The sequence below is a fragment of the Passer domesticus genome, chromosome 2 (genome assembly GCF_036417665.1).
Source record: "Passer domesticus isolate bPasDom1 chromosome 2, bPasDom1.hap1, whole genome shotgun sequence".
In the NCBI taxonomy this organism is placed as follows: Eukaryota; Metazoa; Chordata; class Aves; order Passeriformes; family Passeridae; genus Passer; species Passer domesticus.
Genome location: NC_087475.1, coordinates 116,415,761 through 116,443,525, shown reverse-complemented (window position 1 = coordinate 116,443,525; position 27,765 = coordinate 116,415,761). Strand labels below are relative to the sequence as shown.

Below are 27,765 nucleotides of genomic sequence, written 5' to 3'. Positions count from 1 at the left end.
CGTTCTGACTTTTTTCCTCTTTTCTTACATGGCTCAGAAAATGGTGGATCTTAATACTTGACTTTAGCCAGACTCAGCAAGCAATTGAGCTTTGAAGCACAACTTTGCCTTTATTCTGGCTTTTTTGGCACACCACCAGGAGGCTGTCCCTTTCACGCCTGATAAATTCTGCTTCTTATCTCCAGATAGAAAAAAGAAAGAAAGAAAATATAACCAGAATAATTATACTTCATAACTGCGCTTTAGAACTGCACGTTTTATTTTTTTATTGGTGACGTGCAGTTTAGAACAGCCCTCCTGAGTGTCTGAAGGATAAAAATTATTTTTTTATTTTTCTGGATTTTCTTTTTTTTGTTGTTGTTGGGTTTTTTTTTTTCCTCCTTCCTTCTGTGTAATGAACAGGCGTTTGAACTGGGCAAACGGGGCGACAGCGTTGAACATGAGATCATTGCAGCCTAGTGTAGCAAACTGGCACCCTGCCTTTTCACCCCTTTGCTCCGGCACATTTGTGCAATCCCCATTTATAAAACCGGCGCAGGGGCGAGGTGAATTTTCTGGTCTCTCCCCACCTCTTGTCCTGGGCAGGCAGTTGCGGCAAGGATTGGTGCAGCTTTTGCGCAGTGCTTTGTGCCTGGAATTCCGAGAAGAGCGAGAGAGAGAAGACAGTCATCCTGGTCTTCTTCCGAGAAAGAACAGGAGCCCAAAGAAGAAGAAACAAATCTGAGTTTGTCCTACATACAAGAGTACAGAAAAAAAAAGTGACTCTCCTGCTTCCAAAAAAAAAAATCTGGCATGTTTCACTACAGAGGCATCAGGACGTGTTAGAGCTTCTTAAAACAGTGTAACAAAATGAGCATAGGAGATTGTTTTTAAGTTAAAAAAAAAAAAAAGAAAAGAGAAAGATGGAATTAATTTTTTGTTTGTTTGCATGGTTTTTTCACTATTGCTCACATAGCAGTATTTGGCACTGGGTGAACACGTACCTTTCATATCAGGTATAGCTTCTGTTTCTTTTTTTCCTCTTTTTCTTTTTTTAAGCCGTTTTAAACATGTTCTGCAACTGAGTTCTTGTATATTAATTTTAATGCAGTCTTCTCTTCACACTTTTTAAAACTAACTTTTTGTGGGTGTGTTTGATCTAATGCTGCTAAAAATAGAAAGTAAACAAAAACTCAAAGGTCTGTAGAAATAAGTAGTTAGGCACATTTTGTCTTAGCTAAGCACTGGAGTTATGCAAAGACTTTAATGTTACATTTACTCAGTCTAAGCTTTGGTTATCTCTAAGAAAGTTGTGGGTATTTAGATCTGGTTGCTAAGGAAATTAAATTCTTTTTTTACAGTGTGACTCATGCTTTCAGTTTCTAAAGAGGAGAAGTGAAAGAAAAAATCGTGTTAAGCCGCAGGAAAGGATCGCTCTTGTAGCCTGTATATTAAAGTTGTAACTGAGTTAATTCAAATATGAGTTTCTTACAGTTTATATCTAAATCCGTTACAAAGAAATCAGTGTGATAAGCACTGGAATAAAAGGCACATTATTGGGACATTCACGAAGCACGCCTGGTTTGCAGCCAGTAACAGTAACTATTTTAAGATATTTGGAAAAGCAGCACTTGTCCAGGAATAGCTGAAAACAGTATTTAAGATACCCATTCAGGATGTTTGTGATAAGTGCATGTACAATTAAAGTAAGTTTTGAGCATATGACGCTTTAGTAGAGCCTTTTACTTAAGGCATTTGTCTGGCTGTTGTAACATATTCCTCAGCAATTAGAAGAGTATGTAACAAAATTCATTGTGACTAACAGATTTTGAAAAGCTTGGACAAATCAATGTTTTATATAGTTTGGATTTTTTTTTAATATTATCTTAGTCTTTTTAATTTATGCTAAAAATGCAGATGTTCTCAGCTAGAAATTACTTTGAAATTACAGTGTCTTTTTCATCAGAAACTCTTACATTTGTTGGGGTTTTTTTTCAAAATGTTCATTATATTTGCCTCTGTAATAAAGGGCTTTGTAAATATTCCTTTATGAAATAGAACTGTTTTAACATATTCTTCACTTTTTATACATTACTGAGTAGAGAGTAATTTCTAAGATTATATGCTAGTTTTGCTACTTTATATTTTTGTTGTTCTGCAATGAATTCTGGGAAATTGCTGAATGGAGACCTTATATATATATATATGACACATACATCTCCATATACCCATTTTGGACCAGAAAGAGTTTTTTACATTTATGGTGATACTGCTCTCTGCTATAGTTTGTTGGAATAGTTTTGTTTGTCACTGTTACCTAAGCCTGTTGAGAAACCAAGGCTTGCATTAGCTTAAAGTAACTTTTCAAATTTCTCTATCTGGTCAGACAAATCACTCCTCCAGTCCCTCCCCACCCCCCCACCCCCCCAATAAGTTTTGCAAATGTTTCTTAATTTCAGCCACTTAGTTTATGCCCATATTTTTCTGACATTCCGTACCTAATTACCTCATTGTGTTCAGTGCTTGATAAAAAGTACTCCCTTTTGTTAAGTTTGCTCCTTCTCTTCTGAAATTGCTAATAGAAATTAAGTATTTGTAGGTTGAAAAAAAAAGGCTAGAAAATAATAAAAGAAAGAGTCCCTTTTCCAAAGCGTGCATGTTCACAGCATGTCTTCCCATGGCCCTGAGGAGGGGCGTCAGCACTGTCGGGTTTATATCTTAAAAGCATAATTACTAATTTTGTGTATGTTTCATGTTAAGAAAACACTTGACATAAAACAGATATTTCAAAATCTTGCTCTCACTGTTTTTTGTTGGCTTTTTTTTTTTTTTTTTTTTTTTTTACTTTAGTGAAAGAAAAATGAAAATGAAAAAGGAAAATGACGAAGTTAATGGTACCAAAATTCAAAGAAGGTAATACAGTGATCTTAAATAACTTTTTTTTTCTTTTTTTTTTTTGTTGATTATATAGTAAAGTTATTGGAAGAACCTGAAGCAGTATAAAAATATATTTCCTTAAGAAAACCTACAAATATAATTTCAGAGATGTGTGTTAAACTTTTGCTGTCATCATTTGCTGTTGGGAATGTTGCAGATTGTGTAGCTGTAACTGCATAAAGATGTAGTTTTATACTCTATGTTTACACAAAGCTTAAGAATTAACTGAAAATTCAGAACATAATTATTCTTTGGTTAGGCCTAGAAGATATATAAGATATATAATATATATAAGAACATATATTTACTAATATACTCATATTACTAATATATTTGTAGTACGTATATCTACTTTCTACTATGTAACTATAATACAGTGACCAATTTTTTTTCAATCTGAAATATATCTTCTATTCACAAAAATAAATAGAAAGAAAATTGGAAAAGCAATTTTATAACACTTATTACAATCATTCAGTAAGTTGTATATGCAGCCTGCATACTTATTTCTGATACTAGGATAACTATCCTGGTTTGAGGGCTTGTCTCTACATATTCTCTACAGCATCAGCAGAATGCAGTTATGAAAATATCATTCTTTCTGAATGGTGAAGTGTTGCATAGAAAGTGAAAGCAGGTTTAAAAGAGATTTTTCTAGAAAATAATTTAAAGTTATTTTAAAATGCAAGAGGGTATGAACATGCAAGATTTTATTCACTAATTTAAAAAATAAAAGGGAAGGAAACAGTAATTCCCTAATGCTCAGCTGTCATTACTGAACCAGAAATACATGTTGAAGTCTGCAAGAAAATGAAACATTGCCTTGGTAAAAAAACTTTGCTATTGACAAACATTTATTCTCTTGAAAAGTATTTTGCCCAAATAACAATGGCAGAATTAGGACTATGTGAGAAGTAGTGGAAGGAAGGCATTAAAATTTTATTCAGATACAGATTCCAGTTACCTGCTCAAATTAAAATACACCTTTATATGGTGTCTGGTTTTAAAATTATACCTGCATCTCATGGCTGTATTTTACAAATGCCTTTGCATTCATATTGTTGCAAGTTATTCTGATGTGTCAGGTACTGTGCTTAAAGATGCAGTGTTTATCAATGTTTTTGGTTACAGTATGAAAGTTATATAATTGTGTCTGTGTGTCACCCTTCTGAATTACTGGGTTTTGCCCCAAATAAGTTGTTTTCAGTATGGTGTTTAGGGTACCCAAGATTCAGTGTGGGATAATTTTAGTGGGTTGCTTGCCGGTCGCAAGAAGGATGGATTTGTTGTAGGTGTTAACCCTGAAGTTTTGCAAGATTGCATTTCCACTTGCATTCTTATTACTAGGGAATTGCATTGATGGGAGGGTTAGTGAATAAAATATACAAATTAACTTCTTTGTTTTGTTTAGTGGCTGTTATCTAATCAACAAGTTATTGTCAAGCAGTACTTTAGTTGTGTAATGTGAAGAAATAGAAGTGTAATGTGAAGAAATAGCTATGCAGTTGTATGGGAGCAGCACTCCACTGTGCCTTGTTCCGTCTCAGATTTTGTGGGGTGAATTTTATTTTGAGTTGTAGTACATGAGATGAGCTCAGACACAAAGGAAAACCTGTACTGTTCACTTCTGTGTCATGTCCAGTTGTTGATTCCAGTCGAGCACACCATAGTCAGATGCAAGTTGGGAGCTGAGGGTTCATCAGTAAGGGAAACGCACAAATGGACATTGAAGACAAAACAATCTCTTGCTGTTAAACTGTTAAAACAAAAATCCTTCAATTTTCAAATAGAAACTAGTCACAAATCTTTGGCTTGTTTGTTGCCTCCACCATTTATGCAGTTAAGCTTGGAGGAGCCTTCTTTGCAATAGATGGTCATGTTTTCACTCTTGAGTATCATTCTCACATCACATCATATGTTTGTTTGTCAAAAGTCTTCTGCACTCCCTGTAAGAGGAAAACCCTAACCAGCGATGCCAATTGGCATAAACCCGTAGATCCGATCTTGTGTTGAAACGCACTGCACAAGCTCGCTTCTATGGGTCTGTGTCAGTGTGGTGATCTGGCAAAACTTCACGCAGCACCCACTGCAGTGGGGTTTGACAACAGGCCCAAAGGAGTGTACGAAACCATGTGCTGATTCTGGAATTCTTCTCTTGTTCGTTGCCTTTCAACCTGATTAAGGGATTTGTTCTTTTATAGGTTGCTTTAAGCATCTTTGGCTTAATATCTTATTAAAATTTAGAAAGAGGTGTGAGGGAATTGTAGGGTTTCCAACGAGGGAGTGTAGCATATATAATTTCCTAGCCTTATTAAATGTGCTGTTCCATGGTATTACATTCAAAAAAGAAAGAAGGCATTTATATTTTATTTTTATTGTTAAGTAACACCAAATACTAATTTCTTTCCAGAGGTGTTCTGGGTTTGCCTCATCCCTATCAAATATGTATGTATATATATACGCACACAGCACACGTATATATCTTTATACATATATAAACAAGATAGAACAGAAGTTCTACTTCTGCAGTAGAAAAATCTATCTAAGAATATTCCTTATGGTCTGAAAAGTGGGAAATAACTACAGTTGAAAGCCTCCCCCCATGGGAAATATGTAGGCCAGTGGCTGCTGTCACAATTCAAAGAAAGGCTGAAGAAATGAAGAAGACTTTATGGTCACCGTCGGAAGCTGTGTGCATCCGGGTTGAGGTAGTAGGTTGTATGGTTTAGAGTTACACCCTGGGAGTTAACTGTACAACCTTCTAGCTTTCCTTGGAGCACACTTGAGCCATCGAGGAATTCATCACCACTTTAATCTGATCAGGGAAAGTATGCAAAAAGGTATTGTTTCATGGCTGTGCATAATGATCACTCTGAGGCTTTATTGATGTTGAAATAGTCCTGATGACTTAATTATTTCATTTAAATCCTGTTATGAACAATGCTGACACATTGCCTTAATGGACTGCGACTATATACTGCAGACACTTAAGGAAAGAATGATTATTATCTTAATTCCATTAACAGGAAAGCTTTAAAAGTCATTTTTGTTTATAAACTCAGGAAAATACCAAGTATTTAATGCTTTTTTCTTTCTTCGGGGAATAGCTTATCCTATACATTTGATTTTTATTGTTGGCGTTATATAGGTCTATATATTTTTGAAAAGGAAAAGAACATTTTCTTTTGTCCTTAAAATGCTTTCCAGAAAATATTGCATGCTGCTGCTTGGATAGCAGTGGCAATATCACAAGTTGATCCTGGTCTTCCCTGGATTTATGATATTATTCCTTTATGCCTGAAGAACTCAGTGTTATGAGCACAGATCCAAATGACCTGCAGGCCCACCTGTGTTCCCACCTTCCTGTGACTCACTGACTCAGCCCAGCCCTGCTCTGGGTGTCAGCACCTGTGTCCTTACACAGCGCGTCAGACCAAATGTCAGGCCAGGGTCAGACCTGACCCAAAATGCCCTTGTCTGTTTCGGTCCTTGATTTCTAGCTCAGCAGGACTTGGGGAAGTCACACTCCCTGTGCACATGGTTTCCAAAACACTGGAAACTGCCCCCAGTATCAGGTCCCAGCACTGGGTGCCTCCACCCATGTAGGATGGGTGCCATAGACAAAATTATCCAATCATCCCTCCTCAATCCTGGTGTTCTCTGTCTATCTACATGCCTTCTGCATGTTTTTGTTTTTTTTTTGTTTTTTTTTTAGGAACTACCAGAATGAACCAAGAAAAAAAATATCCTATTCTGACTCTGGAGCCAAAATTAGGCTTGTGGAGGTTTATGCCCCAATTTGTGTGACCCCATTTCATTCTGGTTTGCAGTCTTCCACATCCTGTCTGGAAAAACAAAGAAATGTCCCTTAAAATGTACCTCCCATGAGCAGATATTCTGACAAAAAAGAGACAAAAAGAGTGAGTGTTCCCACTCCTAGAAACAGCTATGAAGTAAGAGAGAAAAGAGCTGTGCCTCTATATTCACCATGACTTTTTAAGTGAGGGCTACTTCTGGAAGTGACCTCAAAGATGAGGCCTCCCCAGTGAGATGGAGCACACATTATTGCCAAAGTCAGAGCATCTGGACCAGACAGTGATGCTCATTCCAAAATAGTAGGGAAAAAGTGATACTGTCTTTTTCCACATATTTTTCCATAAAAAGTGAAAAGGAGTATTATTTTCAAGAATAATTTATCATTAAAGACAGCAACAGTGATAATTTTGCTGGAAAGTGACTTAGGTTTGTTTTTGTGCTCTGCAAAAGAGTGGAGCACAAGACCCCTGTGATGTTGTGGTCAGGGACAGATCAGACTCCTATGGGATGAGGAGAGGGTGAAATGTGACTGTTCCACATAGGGGTGAGGGATCTGTTCCTGGAGCTGCCAGGTTACCAGCAAACAGTTCTCTTTTCAGGGTATTTTGGAAGCCCTGAATTTCTGACTTTACTTTTATTGGAGGTGAACATAACAAGATGTTTGATATCTCCAATGTTTACTTGTTTTATGTTCTCATCAGCAAGGACGGTTAAGAATGTGTGTTTTAAGTGGATTTGAATGTTGATTGTATTTTGGTTGAGTTTTCTTTCCATGTCTGTGTATTAAAAAAAAATCATTTGCTCACAGGTCCCTATGTTTGTCTCCTACCAGCTTAAAGTTTGCCTGAACCCTTTTCTAGATAAGGAATAACAGGAGGAGATGAAAACGGACATAGTTTATCTTTTTACAGCACTTATTTTCAGTGATTAATTTTTGTGATAGGAATTTGAGAAAGAGGATCTGCATCACAGGTGGATCCAAACTGAATTTTAAGTTTGTCTTAAAGTATATGGGACAGAGGAGAGATGAGGTTGAGTGAATCAGAATTGCTCCAAGCTGATGGAAAATGCTTAAGGGAGCAGTGGCTAAATGGGAGGATTGAGGGGAGACCTCCATCAACCAGTGAAGCCTAACAGGGACCAGTCACAATCTCAGTAAAAACTGCAATATCCTCTGTGGATTCAAAAAGACTCGGGTCACCAGTACATTTTCTTTTGTTATTTTAATTTTTTTTTTCTTTTGTAGTTTAAGTTCACTGGAAAGAAACATCGTAATTGCTGGTTTCTGCCAACAGAGCAACAGGTGTTCAATCCTTTTGTATTAATTCTTCAATTAGTTGCAAAATAAGGGGAATTGTTTATACTAAGCTGAACTGAATAGAAATGACTGATGCAGAAAATGTGGGAATGTTTCATCTGTCCTTCAAAGACATGATAAATTTGTAATTCTATCAGGCCTAGTTGCAGGTTGCTATGCAAATTTTCATTGCAGCATCACCAGCTTTAATGAATATACATTTTCTCTATTTCTTTCTCTGTTCTTTAATTTAGGTTTTTTACCCTGTAATGTGCAATACATTGTTTTGGCAAGAGTTATCAAGTTACAAGCAAAAAATGAATGAGACTGTGAGGTAATTTTGAAGTGGATTAAGGTAGAGAATGAAAAACAAAGAGGGGAAAAAAGCTCTATTAAGAACAGCTGGATGGAGTTAGGTCTTCCGTGATTTCATTTTAAAGTCATAAAACATATTGTCTATTTTAAGTAGAGTCTGACATATTTTACCTTTGCAGTGCAAAGGTAAGTGTGCCTCGTAGACTCAGCATTACACTGATGTGATGCTTCTGTAGGAAATAAATGCACTTTGTGGCATGGCTAAATGGGGATGGGTTCCAACCTTGGGCCCACCTGAGAGTGTTTGTTCCTGTAAGTAAGAGAGAACATTGTCATTATTGTGCCTTTACTTGGCTTCTTGCATTTGGAAAAAATCTCTATTAAGATATTCAGGGAAAATCTGGAGATCCAATGGATCTGCGACTCCCAGTTGTTCCTTTGGGAGACACATCCTCAGAGTTTCACGAGTTTGGTCCCAAAGAAAAGCTGCAGAGGGACTGACTCACCCAGCACTCTGCTTGCCACAATTTCCTTGGTAAAGATTGAGGCTCATCCATGGTGTGCCCTGGTTCCCAACAAAGCACTACAGCATGATCAAAAACCCACTGCAATGCCAGGTCCTGCCTGTTTTAAGACCTAGGTCACTTCAGAGTGCTGGGGAGAATTTGTATTTCCTTCTACAGACCACAATGTCTTTTTCCAGGGGCACATCCAAAGAAAACAGAGTGAGAGGGACATTTCTGGGTTAACAGTCATGACTTGGAAGCACTAAAAGAACTTGGGTGTTTTGGGCACAGCCATTTTGAGACCTTTCCCTGTACCAAAGGTGACATTAATCCAGTTTACCAGAAAAGGTAAAGTAAGTTATTACTAGTTTTGTGCTGTTGAAATAGCACACAGTAGTCAAAAATATATTACTAGATTTCTGAGTTTGTTATTCTACTCAACAAAAGCAAACATGGAGTTTCACTTGGTCTCATCCTTTGTTTAACTTCCTTGCCTTGAAGACAGTTGAAGCTCTTTAGAGATTTTTAGGTAAAGAATGTGTTAAAATACTTAAAAGCAACTCCAAAAAAATGTTTTCTTCAAAAATCTGTCCCTTAAACATGACAAACAGTGTTTAATAATCTCTAAAACTTGTTTAGTGAAATTTTTCAGCAAGAGACTTGGGATAGGTCACTTAATTGATAAAGCTGGAATAGAAGTGCACTTGAAGTTTTTCATATCTTTTGGATGTGGTTTCATATGACATTCATTTATCTATTGAGAGCGGCTTCTGATATTTTTAATAAAACAAGCATTAAATACATATGGCAGGCCCCGTTTAAATGTGGGTATTGCTTTTATAAAGCAGTTAAATACAAATTTGAAAAGCTAATGCTTTTGTATTACACAGTACAGAAGAATGAAATTGTTTCAGCTTTGGCCTTCACATAGTAAAAATATTTACATCAGAGTGATCGTTTTGGTAGATTTTAATTTTGCATAAGGTTTCTGGATATTTCAGTTGTAATTCATTGTAATACATATCATGTATATAAAAATTTCAGGTTAATTTTTTTGAGTTTTTTCCCTTCACCTCTTCTTTTATGCTAATTCTAGAAACAGTAAGAGTAAGCCTCACATTGATGAACTCTTCTCAAGAATGCTTGCAAAATCTGACTAAAAACTCAAAAAAGAGTCCTTTTTTTTTGTTTTCTAGAATGACATCTTCATGTTCAGGAATTCCTGTCTCCTTGTGCCTTCTTTTGCAAATATGATTGGCATGATATTTTATCTCACAGCAAAATAAGCATGGATCCCTTTACTCTTATGGGCTTTGCTCTGCACCTCCTTTTGAATGGAAATATGTCCCCCATAAACACCTGTACTTGGAGGTATTCTGGATAAAGTGGTCATCTGGCTTGAGTAAGGCAGGCACCAATATGCATCAACCATTGCACCAAGAGCCTCATTGAAAAGACACAAATGCAGAACATCAGACTAATCCTTTTTCTAAGAGTCACAACAGCCTTGTGTACTGCTTTGCTTTCATGGCTGGGGAAAAAAGGAGTGGTGCATTTTCTTGTATTTTCTTGTGCATGTGGTTAACATACATATATTATGCTTGTATTGTCTTTATCTCAATGTTATGAGTCACCTCAACCTAACTTTAGGTCTATGGTTGAAAGTGATTTACCTGGGTTAATCTGTGGTTTATCTGGGAAATGCAACTCCCTTTTGCTTTTGGTCTCCTCTTTTTCCACTGGTCATTTTTTGATTCTTCATTTACTGAAATCATGATAATACTGGCAATGGATGTAGAATCTACTGCAGATATACTGGCGACAGGGATGCATTGGGAATGCCCTGATGGTTGGAGAGAAAGAGATTGCTGTTATGTTTATAAGGTTAGCAGAAACCAAAGTTTACTCAAAACATCTTCTCCCTGAGTCCTGTCTGTCATGACTGTTCAGCTTGGGAAGGAGAATAAAGCTGTTTATTACTGTCACCTTCGTAGGTCTGCCTTGAGATTCTGGGGTTGAATTTGTTCAAACTCTGTGTGACTCATTTTTCAAAGCCCTTGGACAACAAAGGTAGTCTAAGGTTCACTTTTCCTTGACAAAAACCCAGCCTTGTAGCTACTGCAACATCAAAGCAAATTTACATGTCTGAGAAAAGATGACTGTCAGTCACACACATCTTTACGTATATTTGCTGTCAGGGGTTTTTCTTGGCACTACACTGAAATGAGCAAAAGAACACAATCCCAAAATTCTCCATTTCAGCCATTGCAATTAGTTTGCTGAGACAAATTTGTTCATTTCCCATGTTAGGAAGAAACCATCAGATGGGAACTTGACCATGATAACTTCACTGTTGCTTGAAAGAACTTTGCTTCAAACTATGGATAGCATTTTGGAGTATGCTAAATCCATGTAAATGGCTGGTTTCCTGGAAAGTTTCCCAAGAAAGATGTTCTGCCTGGACCAGGAAGTAGATTCCATGGTAGATGGAGACATCTTAAGTGTCTCTAGTATTTGAATGCCCCGGGGTGAGAATCATTGGCTGCTATTCTACATAACAGCTTGTCCAGCAAACCTTGCACTTTTAGAGAGTATTTTCATCTCCACCTTTTCAAAAATCCTAAGTGCACTTAGTTTGCAAAATTGAAGGGGATTTATTCCATAAGTTCCTTGAACCCGCAGGTTTGCCTGTGTCTGCTGAGCATTTTATTGGGAGGAGAACTATTTGGGGGTAGAATTTTTAATAAAGTAGGATTGATACTATGTTGAGCTAAGTTGTTTGAGAGGTGCTGCTGAGGCTGACATCCCCATGGGAGGACATCCTTGTGAGCTGGGGCACAGGGAGCAGTGGACCAATGTAGCTGTTCAGCTCTATTCTATGTTCTTTTGTCCAAATGTTAACTTTTGATCCTTAGGCTAGATTTTTCCAATGGTATGTATTTTACCATATCCACTTCTAATTTCTTCAGCTCTACTGCAAAATAGATCTATTTCCATGTTGTGCATTGTCAAAAACTCGGGTCAGACCACCTAAATCATGTGTTGCACTTGTGTCTCATCACGGGATAGGAAGGTAGTGGCTGAAAATTCCCAGCCTCTGCTGTTCACAGCCCACACACACTTGGAGATGAGACTGCAGGCTTGAGTCTATCTGAGGTACCACAGCTGGTAGTTTGGCTACTGCTCTAGGGAGGATTTTACTTGAGAAGTATTATTTTCTTTAGACAACATTTACTCAGGATGTGACTTGTGAAGTACATAATTCCTGTGGTGATAAAGGCATTTTTGTGAGTGATTATTATTAAATATTGCAAAGCCTATTGCTCTTCTTAAATGTTTATCATCTGATGCAGGAAGAATTTAGAGGTATTTTTATCATTATTTTGGTTTTGAATTTAGTAACAGAATGGCCAAAATGTAAATTTTAGTGATGAGTCTAAGAACCTAACTCATACTTAGTGAAACATTTTGAAGCAATCCTGCTCTTTTCCCCAAAATATCTTGGGCATTTAGGAGCCAGCATCTTCTTGATTTACAACATCTGGGCAAGTTTTAAAAGAGAAACCTCAGGTGCAAAGGCATTTTTACAGCTTTTTGACCCAATGACAAGATGTTAAACATATAAAGTGGTTGGAGCTGCCTCTAGGTTGTGCTTCTGCATGTTGAACATGGAGGGCCAATACACTCTTAGCCTTAATTTCTCTCCTCTGGCTGTTGTGAAGAAAGGCAATATAAACAATGCAGCCAGAGAAAACAGGCACAGCCTGCACACCTGATACTGCTCTTGATGCCACTGCCAGCCATGCGGGTGCTCCAAGGGGACACAGGACTCCTTTCCTCCCCTTGCCCGGCACTGTGGGAGGAGTTGTCTGCTGTGGGAGACAGTGCTGGCCCCAGCCTCCTGTTTTTAGGGCAGTGGTGTCAGGGAATGCTACCAGGCACTCCTGCCTCCGTCCTTAGCACCAGCAGGCACCGTCCTGCCAGGCGCACCGGGGAGCCCTCATGCACTGCTGGGGCAATCACCACCCCGCCAAGGACAGGGACGTGCAGAGTCGTGCCCAAAAGGAAGGAACTGAGTGTAGCATTGAGTCAGTTTGGGGTTTTTTTGGCTAAAAAAGTCCAAGTGTTGGTCTGTGGTAGTAAACACGCAGGCTGTCTAATGAATGTACTATTTATCAGCCGTGTGAGCTGCTGGAAATACCAAAGCGGATAAGAGCTGTGATTCAAGGCCACGGGGCCGTGCCCACACTGCTCCCTAAGCCAGGAGCCAAGGATGTGGGAATTCTCTCCAAGGGGCGACCCTGGGAGTCCGGAGAGAGGGTCAGGCTGTGCTCATCTCCAGGCAAAAGGAGGTTTGTGCTAAGGATCCTTCTCATATGTGAGGAGCGGCTGTTGTTTGTTCTTGCGTAATTTGATTTGACTCTAATTTAATGACAGTTCTTAGCGGGCAACATGATTTGCAAGGCTGATTTCAATTTTTATTGATTGGGCCTTTAATTTACTTGGACTTGCACTCAGAAGCTTCATAGGAGATTTAATGAAAGTCTGCAAAACCAGCTTGGTAAGGAATTTTTTGATAGAACTTGAACTCAAATACTTCAATAACAAGTCATTCAGGTGCAGTGTGAAAATATTTTAAGAAAGAAAATTCTTAGTTAAACTTCACTTTTTAAATAGCAGATTGGCAATTCCATTATTTAAAACCCACCTTTCTGGTGGATTTTTTTCCCACAAATTCTCACATTCAGTATCTATTCAAAGGTAAATTAAAGGTTTTATTTATAGAATTTTGCATAATGGGCTTAAAGGGGACATCTTGGAGATTATAATTGCAAAACTCTAATGGAAAATAAGTAACTTATAACTTCTGGAAATCTGTTATTTCATTCATTAGTCGTAAGTTTTCCAAGTGCAGAAAAAAGTTCTGCAAAAGCATCTGCAACAGTCTCCTATTTATTTTCATGCTGCAGGTGTTTTTCAAAGTAAAGATTGAAAATCTTACAAAGAGATTATATGATTTTAAAGTCTATCAGTAATTTTATAAAGACAAGATTTCTTTATTTTTTATATTTATAAATTAATATTCATAAATTTGAGAAATGAATGCTTCAAACAGAGAGGAGCTAGGAAGAAGTTAATTAATTATAATTTTTTTTACGTTTTCCAAAACCAAACTTTTGCCCTTGAACCAATGAATGAAAAAAGCAGCAAGAGACACAGAGTGTATCTGTATGGGAAGAAGGAAGGAATAGGGAGGATGAATTATTATGTGATAAGAAGTGTAAGATGATGTAAGAGAAGGAAGGCAATTGAAGCTGCACATGGAATAAGAGGGAGACTACATTGGAACTGCAGTCACTGCTCTTTTGCACTTAGAGGAGCTCTGGGAATGTAGGCACAGGAGTTCAGGAAAGTAGAAGAAAAAAAGGAACTTGATAGATATGGGGAAAGGACATGAGGATATTGCAACTTCACATTGTTGTTCTTCATTGACATTGGTGCATCTTGGTAACTGTGAAATATTAAAAGAAGGAAAGATTTACAGGCAATACTTAATATTTGTAAACAAACAGAACATTCCCTTCTGGCAATAAGTTTTTGTATTTCCTGGTCAATTCCTATTTATTTTACAAGCAGAAAACCCCATTATAATATATAAATTTGGAGGGCAGTAACTATGAAAAGTAATATCTGAGGGTAACTCAGATTGAAACTATCTCAATATTATCCCCCCACTACTGAGAATTAGGAGAGAGAAAATATAAATTTAAAGATAAACTGAAAATCCAGAGCAAAGGCACACAGATAGCCATAACTCTGACTAATGTAGGCAATATAGTAATATAGTAATGATGCTGGTTAGTTCAGGTTAGTCTAAGACAACTAACACTAAATGTGATTATATTATGGCCATATTATGTCTGCATAGTGTCATCATAAGGGAGAATTAACTCACAGGAGTGTGCCCTTCCCTTGGCATCTGCTCAGTTTATTTGCGTAAATGAGAAATATAAAACTCCCAAAAGCCTGAATCAAAAAAAATAAGATAACCCCAGCTTTTATATGAACTGTAATTAATTTGCAGCCCGTTACCACAAAACTTAATTTAGGGAAATTCCTAGTTAGAATCAAGAATGTTAAACATTTGTGTGAATAAGAACAGTATGTGCAGTGGCGCTAGAAGTAGCAATATTTCTGATTCAAACCATGCATTGAAGAGCTGTTGAGGTTCCAGAACTTCTTTCCCTTTAAAATTATGAGAGAATGAAGTTTATGGACTGTTGATCACTTCCAGACACAGAACGGTGGTCTATTAGTCCATTTCAGAGTGTAATAACAGTTCCACATGACAAAAATTAATGGAATATCTCATTAATTCCCTAAATGTCACTAAACTGGTCAAGTTGTAAGTTTCCATCTCCTTGAAGTAAATTTAGCTGCTTCCAATTTTTCAGTTTTGTGAAAACATCTGCAGAATATGGAATCTGTTAAAACAGCAGGGTCTACATTGGGACATACCAATTTTGATTTAACCTGAGCTATTTCTATGAAGGAGATCAGTTTTTTCAGCACCCAAAAAGAGCTTGCAGATTTACATTCAAGACTGTTTTGAGGATAATTTTTGCCTCTCTATTCTATACATGAACACTAATTTCTCTATCCAATAAAAGGAGGAAATGTGAATATTTATGATATGAGACAAATAGTATTATTAGGTACTTTCAAATTTCAGTTTTGTGTTACAAGGTTATTTGCTTCTTAAGTGAAATGGCTAATGAATAAAACAAGCTTTTGCCATGGCTCTGAAATGAAGATTAATCTTTATGTAAGGTATCCTCAAAGCTTTTGTTTTAAACAAATAGTAGCATAACACAAAGTGAAGTCAAATATTCATAGGAATTCTTGCGAGGGGAAAAAAAATAATAAACAATATTTTCTTCTAAAAGACAATCTTAATTTACCAGATAGTAATTTCTCATTGAAGAGAATTACAGTAATTTTACCATGTTTTTAACGTTGCATTAGAGGATTGTACTGACTTCTCTGATCATCATCAGTTGTTTCTCTTCTCTCCATTTGATAGAACCACAAAATACCAGTCAGGCCTCAATTTACTTTACGTCAGTGCATTTTATATACTGCATCTCCAACACAGCTCCCCATATGTGATGTTACATTTTTAAGACCTGATAGTAAATTTCTCCCTGAGTGAAGTCTTGAGTGTAGATTTATTTCAGAGCTAGTGATCATGATAACAGGATCCCTGCATAAAGAAAAGTGTTTACTAATGTAAATCTATAGTTCAATAGCATATATTAAATTAGCAAATACTGAGAAAGTCAAATTCTCAAAATGTATTAAGTACATTGCTTCCATTTATGTAGTTTTTCGCTCACAGATTTTTGAATGTGAGTAGATCTTCAAAAATACCTTTGAAAACCTTAAAAAACAGAAAGCCTCGCTATAAGGAGAAATAAATAAAATCCTTGGTGATTTTAAAATATTCAAATAAATTCAGTCCCAGTCACTTTTATCATTAGGGTCCATAGAATGATATTGGAAATACTGAAAATGCAATTATCTTTGTTAATTGCAATAATTTTGAAAATAATTGTTCTAAAAATTTGTGTTTGTATTCAGATCTACAGAGGACTTCATAAGCTTTAAAGCTTCTTTAAACTTTAAATCTGTGGATTGAAGCAAATGTGTATATATTTGACAAATACTTAGAAGTGTTCATTAATGAGAGCATGTACATTGAGTTCTAACTCTGTGGAACATGAGGGAGTGAGAGCATTTCCTAACATATAGATGTTGGGGCTTTTGTTTGGGTTTTTTGATTTTTTGGGGGTTTTTGTTGTTTTGTTTTGGTTTTTTTGTTTTGTTTGGGGTTTTTGTTTATCTTCCACAGCCTTGATCTTGAAAATTTGTTAAGGAATCTAAAAAGGTTTTTTTAAAAATGGTGGAATGGTGGTAAGTGATCTAACAAACAGGTTAAAAGGGTGCAAATTCATGTAATTTATACTAAATTTTAGAATCTTCATGTTTCCTATGAATTTAAAGCTATTTAATAAGAAGACCCCTGTGTTTCTTCCAGGATGAAATTTTCATTAATATAGTTTTACCAGTTCATTACCTTGTTCATATATATTTTCTTCCTTTACTGTTAAATAAAAACAAGGTAAATGATAAATCATTGCAGGAACATGGTGAATCCTTGTCTCTTCTTTAGCTCTAAAAGCTTTTCTATATCCTGGAGGCAGGAGTTCCCCCAGATACCAAGAAACAGTTGCATGCAGACAGACAATAGTTCTGTGCTTTATTGAGATAGTTAAGTGAAGACTAAATACTTAGTTATTGAGCATTATTGAGGAAAAAATAATTAAAGTATAGAAAGTGTACAAATGAAGTCTTAACAATTTCAAGTTCTTTCAGGGACAAAAGAATTTTTCACTTTAACTTTAAATACAAAGTAAATGGAAAAAAAATATTTACCTAAAAACCCCCCAACAAGCTGGCAAGAGAAATGGGCCTTGTTGCTAACAGTAGTAGTAGTCAAGGGGAAAAGAGAAATGCATAATTAATGATTATCTATTAGACAAAGAAAATCAACCCATGATACTCGACTCAGTAATCCTAAAAGTCCTTGTACTTATGTGTCTTAGCATCTTTGGAATAACAGAGTCCAAGAAGTGTAAATATTAGTGTTCATATGAAACTGCACAAAACCAGTGCAAAGTAATTCAACAGAAGATCATGAAGGAAAAGGGAATAAATATAAAATGGAAAGCATAATATAAATAATCTTCACAATTTTTCACCAGATCATGTTTGTCAACTAGTTGTCTAAACTATTGCCTTTTCACCAATCTATATATTTTGTGGGATAAAATCTATTATCTAAAGGTAAGCCAGCTTTATATACAGCAGTTCAATGGCATCCACTTAAAAATATTACTATCATCAGTATATGAAAAAAATAAATATATTTATTGCCAGGGCTACAAGCTACAGCACTTTGAGAAATTCAGCGTATTCGCATTTTCAGTAGAAAAAATATGATGCACGTTTAAGTGATACACATCCATGAATAAGACATTGCAATTACATTCATCAAGTGTTAGGGAATATTTAGAAAAACAGGCTAATACACAATCTTACAGAAGTCCCTCCTGTTCCATGATTACCTCACTGAAGTCTTTATGGACATTTGTACTTGGGAAAACAATCAGATTTGCTTTGAAAGCAAAGGTCCTTGTGTCTTTTGCCATTCATATACCTCTATTTAATAGTTTTCCGCAGACAGCTTCTAACAAACAGGATGTGCCTATTTGTGTGACATCCTTTTGTGACATGATACCCACAGTGAAAAGCAGGAGCTTGGCACAATTTAATAGTTTGTCCACGTTCGTGCTAGATGTCATTGTCAGCATTGGGATCAAGGGATGAGCCCTCTGGTTTGCCAAAATGATGACTAGTCCAAAACACATATTTATGAAAGTCGTTTCTGGGCAGTACATTAAAGGCCTGGTGCCTGTGCTCTGAGTTAAACAGCACCATCTCACAGTTTGAAGTCTATGTATCATGTTGGAATGTGTTTTCTCTATCAGTGTGATGTTTTCACATTGTGTTTTATAATGTAGTAATTACACAGCTTGCCCCACAGTTCTTCTTGAAATTAATGCATCTCTTGTATTTAATAATAACACACGTTTAATAAGACTATTTCGTTGTCATAAATATTAAAAGCTACATAATATATGCACATATAAAGACTGCAGTAATGAAGGTGTTTAAAATAAACAACACCAATTAAAATTCAAGTGCTGAATCTCAGTGGATCATGAAAGTAAAAGTAGCTGTACAAATAAAACTAAAATTGCCTTTGTTGTTCTTCATTGTCTAAAAGGAGAGGACTATGGCATGTGAACAAGATGGAGCAGTGATGGGAAATCCAAACGTTTCTCTTTAAATAATCTGCAGCATTGACTTTCCATTATGGAATCTGAAGAGATGCCCTTGCCCACAGCATTTAACTTCACCTGTTCTGTATCCTCTGTGCCCCGGCCCTTTTTCTGTGGAAAGGACCAGTAGACCTGCCAGACACAGCCCTAAGAGCTCCAGGTCCATCTTGGGAAGAGCTCTGCTGTGGAGGGAAGAAAGAAAATGATCATTAGGCTATTTTCCAGACATATCCTGGGGTTGCAGGAACTCCAAGTGATCCAGGCACCGCTGGACAAATCCCAGCCATCCTGGCTGGACCTCATGGGCAGCTGAGCATTTCCTACTCAGTCCTAGGCAGTCTCAAAGAGACAACTGAATTATCTGAAGGGATGTAGAGCAGCCCACAATAAAGGAGGCTGAAAATTGGATTAAATCCATTTTAATTCCATTTGCCACAAGGTGTGAACAGTATGTTCTGCACCTTAGGAATAAGAAGTTTAAAGTATTTATGTGAGCATTGTTCTCTTTACTCTTTAAAGGATGTGGTAAAAGGCCCTGTGTAATCTCAAATTGCAATATTCAGATACAAATTTTAAGAATCCCACAGCTGTGGAGATAATGTTTGATTTTGAATGGGAAAGAGTTTAGCTGTAAAATTCTCAGTTCAATATTATAAAAGTAGTAGAAGTACAGAAAGGTTAAGATCAAAAAGTGCCTAGAAGTGTGGACTTTTATTCTGATTTGGGTGACTTTGCTTGTTATATTTGGGTGCTAATGTAATTAGAAGGTCTCAATCTCTCTGGTCTGTGAAAGTGACACTACCTCTCCCTTCTTGCATTAAAGAAATGTACTTTTTCGAATAATGTGATAAAGATTACAAACATTTCTTATTTATATGTGGCCGTGTTTGTTCTATCGACAAATGAAGAGTAAAGACTCTTCAGTATTGAAGAATTGAATAGTACTGTGACAAGTTTTCAGAAAGCTGTTATAGATTAATCTAGTGAAGTTTATTTCTGCGCAATAGGAAGAAATTGAGACTAGGAATTAGAGGAGGCTCTATTTAAAGTAAGGTGCTGAAATGCTAATATCAGCTACCAGGTCTTTTTTTGGAAAATATATTAATTCCTCACTATTCTATTAGTTCTCTCATTTGTGTCTTTTTCTTTTTTAAATCAATTATTAGAAAATAAGGGAAAAATGAATCAGTCAACATAATATTTGGACTTCAAAAATTTTCTCCACAGGAGCAGCTGTTAAGGAAGTTAAGTAGTCACTGGGGGAGAGGAAAATCCTCATCATGGAGTGAAAATGGCAGGATGACAAAGTCTAGAGTAAAAATATATAGTCATCCTCCACTGTGACTGAAAGATCAAGTGGGCTGCTTTACTGCTTCATGTTATGATGTTTGTTATTTAATACATGGAAATAATGGAAAGAAAGTTAGGCAATGCGATGACAGCACCTGCAAATGTCACAATTAGCTGAGTTGCTCAAATCCAAAACACACTATGTGGGGAACTTCAAAAGGGAGCCCTGAGATCTACAGCAGTGGATGACACAATGTCAAACAAAATTCAACAGTATGAAAGCTTGCAGGCACTGAAAGAAGTAATTTGAACTATTTGTGACCTCTCTTGGGTTCTAAATTAATTTAGAAATAGCAGAAAAAGAGATCAAGTCATTGTGGACAACTCAATAAAACCTGTGATCTCTGTTAAAGTTTCATCAGCCTTTCCCCTCCCCTTATAAGTTCTCTAAATAAAAGGATCCCCTCACAACAAAACAAGAATCAATGGCAATATGACCCTGTCTGTGCAATAAACTACATCCAGTACAGCCAATAGTATATAATGCAGCATCTTCTCTTATTCTGACTGCTGTGATAGAGAAGAAATAAGCAATAAGAGGAAGAAAATAACCCATTTCTTAATAAATATGTCGTGTCTCTTTCTAAAGTAGAATGAGTGAAGATTTAGCAAAAGTGAGGAGACACAAATTTTACCTATGCAGAAATAACATATTTCTCATTAAATAAGTAACTAAATGCTAGTCAATGCAAGAAGGTTCCAAACTTGTAGGTTCTTGCATTTGTGAAAGAAATTTAGATGTGTAAAGTCAGACTGAGATAAAACTGCTTCTAGTACCAACCATTACAGGGTGCTGATCATCCCATAGAGACTCTTCTGTCTCAGAAATCCAGAAAGGGGAGGTGTTGATGAAGATCTTAATTGAGCCCTTCTGTCTCACTGTTCCCTCTGTGGGGCAAGATTTACCCTGTTTTTGCCACTGTTGAAAGAGCTGAGGGTTTTCTCAGGACAGTCCTTGTTCTTTGCTTACATTTTAGTCATTACTTAGCACAGCTAAGGTTCACAGTTATCCCTGTAATTAGCCTAGCTGCATCCTCTGCATCTGCTGGGCTACATGTGTCTCTTTGCAGTCCAAAGGTAAGGGTAATAGTAAATCTCACATACTATAAAAAATTAACTACACAGTTCTACAAGAACCGTGCCAGTGTTACCATGGACAGTCACACACCCACAGCAGGGATCTTTACACAATGTACCTCCAAGCAGAACACGTGGGAGGAGAGGAAGGAAAAAGTAAAATGAGCATCCTCTTTTTTTTACTTTTATGTACAGAACTGATTAAAATAGATTTCAAGGAGAAAAGTGCATTGTGCAGTTCTTAAACAACAGTGCTTTTAAAAATATTTGGAAAATAGAGGATTTGCAGAAATCCATTAAGAGGTGATCATTAAGGTGATTCATTCTGCTGATGGAATTTCTGGTGCCAAAGATTTCACAGGGGCAGAGGCAGGAGGTCGGATGCTGTCCAGGGAAGTGATTAAGTGTCTGTTCCTGGAGGCATTTACAAGACATGGAGATGTGGCACTGAGGGACATGGTTTAGTGGTGGGCTTGGCAGTGCTGAGCTAACAATTGGATCTGGTAATCTTAAAGGTTTTTTACAACTTAAATGATTCTCTGATGTTATGATTCTAATCTTTTTTACTAAACTGGTTTGAACTGAGTATGAGTTGAACATACTGACATATATCTACTGTTCAGCATAAAGAAAAGGTCCATATTTTAGTGACGGTCACAATGCTCTCTCATATTTTGCCAGGTTGTTCTATATAGAATTGCAGCAAAGAATCTCACTAAAACCCTAGATCAAAGAAATTAATTGAAGTCTTTTCACAGTTACCCTTAATTCCAAGCAAATCAATGCACCAGTATTCCCTGTCTTCTTTTCTGCTTTCTGATAGTTTTATCTTGTCCTATGTTCTTTTACATACTTGAAGTTTCCTCTAAATTACTAAATATTTTTCAATATCAAAAGGTTTTGTCAGTCTTTTGTCATTGAATAGTCCGCTTAATCTGTAATTATTTCCTGTTCTTGTCTACATTTTACAATATTTTCATATTCTCATAAAAACTTCAGTTCTCTGGAAGGGCAGGTTGCAGAATTCTCACTGTGATGCTGCTGTTGTGATGTTTCAGTCCCAATCAAGGCAGAGGAAACCTTGAACTGCTGCCATGCTCTGGGGTGCCTGCTCTCTGTTGATTCTCACCACTGATGTCACTCTTTGGCTTCCTTATTTTTGTATGAAAACCCATAAGAACTAAAGGTAAAAGTGATCCATGTTGCCCTCTGAGCCGATGAAGGATTAGCCCCTGCTCATGTTTGGTTTAAGCTAGTTTTGTACATGTTAGACATTATCTTGAAGTAGTGTGTCATTGGGAAAAAGAATTCCGTCATACACAACTGGAAATTCTGTCTCACTTCTACATAGGACTCTTTATGGGAAAAATCTGCACTTTTTCTGTGGAGGTATTGCGTGAAAAATACTTGTAGACTTGTGCAAATGCTTAAAATATCTGCTTAAAATAAAGCATCTCTCTTGACAGTTCTTCCCCAGACTATCTTGGCCTAATCAAAAACTTTTTTTTAAAATTTTCTTTTTTTTCCTGAAATCTCTCCACCCTATCAAAGTGTTTCTGATAACAGGATGGTAAGAGTGGGAGGAGCTAATAAAAATTATTTGACTGGTACATTTAATTTTAGGCTAATTTTGGCTGCACCCTGGTAGCAATGGTAAATGAGAAAATATTATCCTACACTTTGTTTGCATATAGGTTACATCAGTGGAGAAAATTCATATAGGAAAAATGTGTAGTGCAAACTTGTTGTTCAATGCCAATTTGGGTAAATTCTGACCAGAGTCCTGAAGTTAGATGGAGAGGAGTCAGATGATCTTAATGAATTACATGACTGGGTTTATATGGAAAAACCCTTTACTTGAGATCTCTTCGCTTGACATCCCTTTACTTGATTTATTTTGAAAAGGTGGTCTGTGAAAGAAACTTTATTATTCCCTCAAGTTTATTTCAACCATTTGGGTAATAAGCTGAAATGTTACATCGATTCTGTGGATTTCACTCCCACACCTAACAACATCATATTTAAAACTCTGAAAAAATCAAAAGAAAATTCCTATTCTCATATTGGAAAATGAGTCAAATAAATTTTGTCTCTTAAAAACAGAATAAAATCTAGAGTAACTTAAGAGTGAGAGGACTCCAGGGTTCCAAATTATGAGCACCAATAATAGTACCAAGAGTCCAAATGAATGAATAGGGAGTGTCATTTGATACTGTTTTATTTGGGTTGGATTCTTTCCTTCAAATGGATGTTGGGTTTCCAAGGAATGCAATATAATTTATTTTTCTTTTCCCAAAAATGATAGAAAAATATTGATAAATTAGATTAACAATGAACAGAATATTTTTGGTGCAGCTTTACCAAAAAAATCTGGGAATCCAAGAGTATGAGTCCTAAGATAGATTTAGAAGCAGTTTTCCCTGTGAATGAAGGGAAACTGTGTGCTGATGTAGTGTAATTTGCTGCACATTTATTGAGGTGTGAATGCCTGGTATTTAAAATTAAAAGCTGCTGCTATGAGTTCACTAGCTAAAGCAGTGACAGGAGTGAAGAAGAAAATTTTAAACAACTGAAATCTGTAAGAATTGATAGAGAGGTAGAAGTTATAAACCTGTCCTCATGTATTGTTTGCCTCATGCTTTCTGATGCTCCTCACTGAACAATGAAAATGCCTGTTGACTTATTTGCTGAATTCTAAGAATGAAGCAAGTGTAAAGGCAGGCTGAAAAAATACTGTGCTTCATCTTGCTTTTGAAGAACTCTATCATCAAGGCTTAAGAGGACCACTTTCCTGTGAAAAAAAATCATGTGGTACTTCTTTTGCAGGTGGATTTAGGAAAGCAGCCTGCCACTTCTGCATTGCATTGAACCACTTCATAAATCTGGGGACTTAGATATTTGGCTAGATTACAGGTTTTTGTTTTCAGCCCATGAAGGCTGAAGTTACGTAACTAAAATACACAGAAAATTTTGGTAATTAATTTTTCAAGTAACTATGCTTATGGTGTCTGTACCCTGTCCAGATGTATAATGTTTCTGTCTAATAAAGGAAACATATAAGAACTCAGACTGTAAGGCTCTCAATTGTTGGCTCAAGGCTTTATGAACAACGTCTATGCCTCAGAAATGTAGCATATATTTACTTAATATTCTATAAATTTTATTAGTGGAATATCTCTCTTTAAACTTGTCCTTTGTGTATTTGATGACATGTAGGGCACAAGAGCTTTTAACTATGTTTATCAGACTCACCTAGAGACAGTATCTTCAAAGCTTTCCAGATGTAATTGAAATATGCGATCTTGTCATTAGGAGTTTGTTTATAACTTTTCTTTATTTGCAAAGCTCCCAAGATAGATTGCAAGGGATCCCCGGATAGAGAGAAAAAAACCCTTCAAATTATTAAAAATAATTTCTCTTGGTTAGCTGTTGTTGGGTTTTGTTGGCTTTGCTTCTTTGTCATCTGGGTAGCTGCACTCAGCAGACTCCAGGGTCTGACTGTATGAAGCAGTTCCCGTTTTGGTAACAAGAGATTCCTTGCACCAGAGAGCTGATGTTCAAAGGCAGTGCAGTTACCACTGCTCATGTTGAACAGAGTGTGGAATTTGACCTTTATGAAAGAATTGCAAAAAGGCTTTGAAATCCCTGTAATGGTATCCACGGAAAACAGAGAGGAGCTGGGAACAGGGAAGTTTTAGTGGGTTTTGGAGAACAGCACATTAACCCCCTCCCTGTCCTATGTACCTTCTGTCACCCTTCAGTTCCTGAAGAAATGCGACGGCAAAATTCTGTGATATTTCATTTTTCTCACTTAGAGTCTCTCTTAATAATATACAAACCTGTTCCTTTTCCTTATAGTCACCTCACAGTCTTTTGTTAGAAGGATCATCTGTGCTTGTCTGATTCAAAGGAAGACCTTTGGCATCTATTTATATGCAGTGTTGAAGACAGGATGCTGAGCGAGAAGGCTCTTGGATTTAACCCATTATGGCCATTTTTATGCTACATAAGGGATTGAGAGTTACATTCCTCCTATTGCTGGTTATCCTACAGGCATATCTTCTGCTAGCATGGAAGCATGTGTTTGCAAAGTGTAGCACAGCTTTCCTCTCTTCGTGGAGAAAACTGGTGTATTAAGGATTTGCTCCATGTCCTTGTGTTGCTGTCCCAAACTGCAGTTTTGGGTCCTGGGAAGGCAAGACTTTGTACAGATGGATTTCACAAGGGAAACTGTGCCTTTCAAGCTGCCATTGCAACCTAACAATCCAAAATTAAGAAAATATAGAAAAGATACCTGTATTCTCTGATGCCTACATCTCCCTAGGATTATAGTCAAGAACATATTCTTTTGAGGATATGCAAATATAGTACTTTCAGCAACATTATGGGTCAAATTTACGTTATTACAAAAGTAGTTATGTTTTGGGGGCTATTTTAAAGGTAAATGAGCATGGACGTGGGAAGTTTATTTTCTGTCTGTGCAATAATTCTTTAAGCTGCCTGGTAGCACATGTTGCTGGTCTCTTCCAGCCAGCTGGTGGGTTCCCAGGCAGAGTCTGTCACATGCTTGCGTCACATGGAATCCCCATGCACTTGCAAATGCTCTGATCCCTGGAGAGGCATGGGCCTATGGGGGCTGAAATGCTCAGTCGTTGTGCTGAGATGTTCTGCTTAGGAATTCAGGGCACAACGTAAACCTAGCTGTGGATCATGCCATTCCACCTCTTTTTTTTTTTTTTTTTTCCCTCCTTTTCATAAGTCCTGGATGTGATATGTTTCACAATGATATGTTTCATCTTATGTTGTTGCTCTCAAATTGCACGTGTGAGAACACAGCATCTCAGAAAAGATTTACAAACATGGGTGTGGTGACTGATGGCACTTTATTTGTGAAAGAAAAGGCATATGTTTGCCTTGTGGTGTGTGGCTCAAAATCCAGTGAATAGTGAACTGACTACATCAGTAATAGGCATGTTATTTACCCCTTCCCCTCCCCCTCTAAAATAAAAGACAGGAAAATGCTGAATGCTGTGTGGAGATAACATACAATTTATTGATTCTCTCTGTATGCTTTATGGCTATAATGGACTTTATGAAAACCCTAAGCCTGTCCATTTTATCTTTGTAAATAATTGACTGAGAACACTATTATAAATAGGGTAAGTGGAATGAGATACATGCCAAGAGAAGACTGTACAAGTAATTATATGTATATGGTAAATTTCAGCCTGTTTTGGCAAAGTTCAAATACATTATTTCATAGTGTCTGAAAATTAGAGATCTAATTTTTTTGACTCAAGTCTGTTGTCACAACTACCCTTAGCTGTACTGTAATTTGCATTTCAAGTGTACTGGAATCTCTGAGCACCGCCTCTGCGTGTTGTATGATCACTGTTAATACTTGATTTCACAGTTATTTACAGCCTTGATGTCTTGCTTGCCTGTTGCTAATATCTCATTTACTATTCTGACCACCCTGAACAGCCCTTCTACATGATACTTCCTGGAGTGTTTAGTCTTTTATCCCCTGGTTGTAGCCTCCAATTTTTCTCTGGTTGTAAAACAGTCTCGTACCTTTGCAACAGAAAGTATTTTTACTTTTGTGTTGCAGAGCTCGACACAGATGCCAGAGAGGATAGCAACACTGCTTCATAGTCAGAATATGGGACCTTTAGTATCCTAAGGAGTTGGCTTGGAGAAGCCCAGGTTCCTACAGCTCCTGGTTCCAACCAGGTGCAAGGCCATGTACATTCTGCCTGAGTTCAGGCTGCCACTGAAAGAAGAGCTCCATCCTCTTCCTAATGACATTCATTTCCCCTTGGCTTTTTGTGCTGGCAATTAGTTAATATGGCTGTTAAACAACCCAGCTAAAGGACTGATCCTGCTTCAAACTAATCTTATATTTCTTCTGGTTTGCTTTTTGGGACAGTCCCCCAATCTGCTTTAGGATGCAGCTGGGAGAGGCAAGTGTCAGCACAAACAAGGTGAAACAAATGACCCAGCTCAGGAGGGAAAGCAAAAAGGACCACCACTTCAGGCAGGTGTCCTGATTTATGCTATAGTTTTGGTCTGCACACTCACTGGGAATTGGCAAATGGGAATTGCTACCTTGCATGGGAGCAAGAGTCTGCCAAAAAAATTATTGTCAACATCACTCATCTTTAAATGGCAGTGGGTTCTGTCCCCCCATTCAGTTCCTATTGACAAGCTCTGTCTTTAATACAGGAGATGTATGTCAAGTTTGGCATTCCAGGTTTTATAAGATGTTCATCACTGCTGCAAGTACCCAGTGGAACAGGCTACATAAAGTACTCTCCACAATTTAAATTGGCATAAGCAAATGCCTTATAGAAGACAAGCATAATTCCTTGGGTAGAAGCACCCATAACATTTGCCAAACAAAAATGCAGATAATTGGAATAGTTGGCTTAGCACATTCTGAAATTGGCCTTTGGAATCTCAGAATCTCTGATTTGGTCTTCCTAGTTTGGTGAGTTGGATTTCCACGTGGAAGACTTTCAGC

The 27,765-nt window shown here is 37.0% G+C and overlaps 1 protein-coding gene across 16 annotated transcripts in view; it reads left to right on the top strand.

The window, feature by feature from the left end:
• Positions 1-27,765, top strand: part of LOC135294941 (uncharacterized) — a 326,225-nt gene that overhangs the window by 285,069 nt on the left and 13,391 nt on the right. For 11 of the 16 annotated variants that reach the window (XR_010356932.1, XR_010356933.1, XR_010356925.1 and 8 more), the window contains one exon: positions 2,830-2,892. The exons of 2 other annotated variants lie outside the window; for them this stretch is intronic. Coding sequence is in view for 1 of the 14 variants with exons in the window: in XM_064410888.1 (XP_064266958.1) it covers positions 2,830-2,892; positions 6,632-6,788 (220 nt within the window). In the remaining 13 variants the exon portion in view is untranslated. Of the gene's footprint in view, positions 1-585; positions 996-2,829; positions 2,893-6,631; positions 8,931-27,765 lie in introns of those variants that run through there. 3 more of the 16 variants (XR_010356922.1, XR_010356923.1, XM_064410888.1) reach the window with 2 other exon arrangements.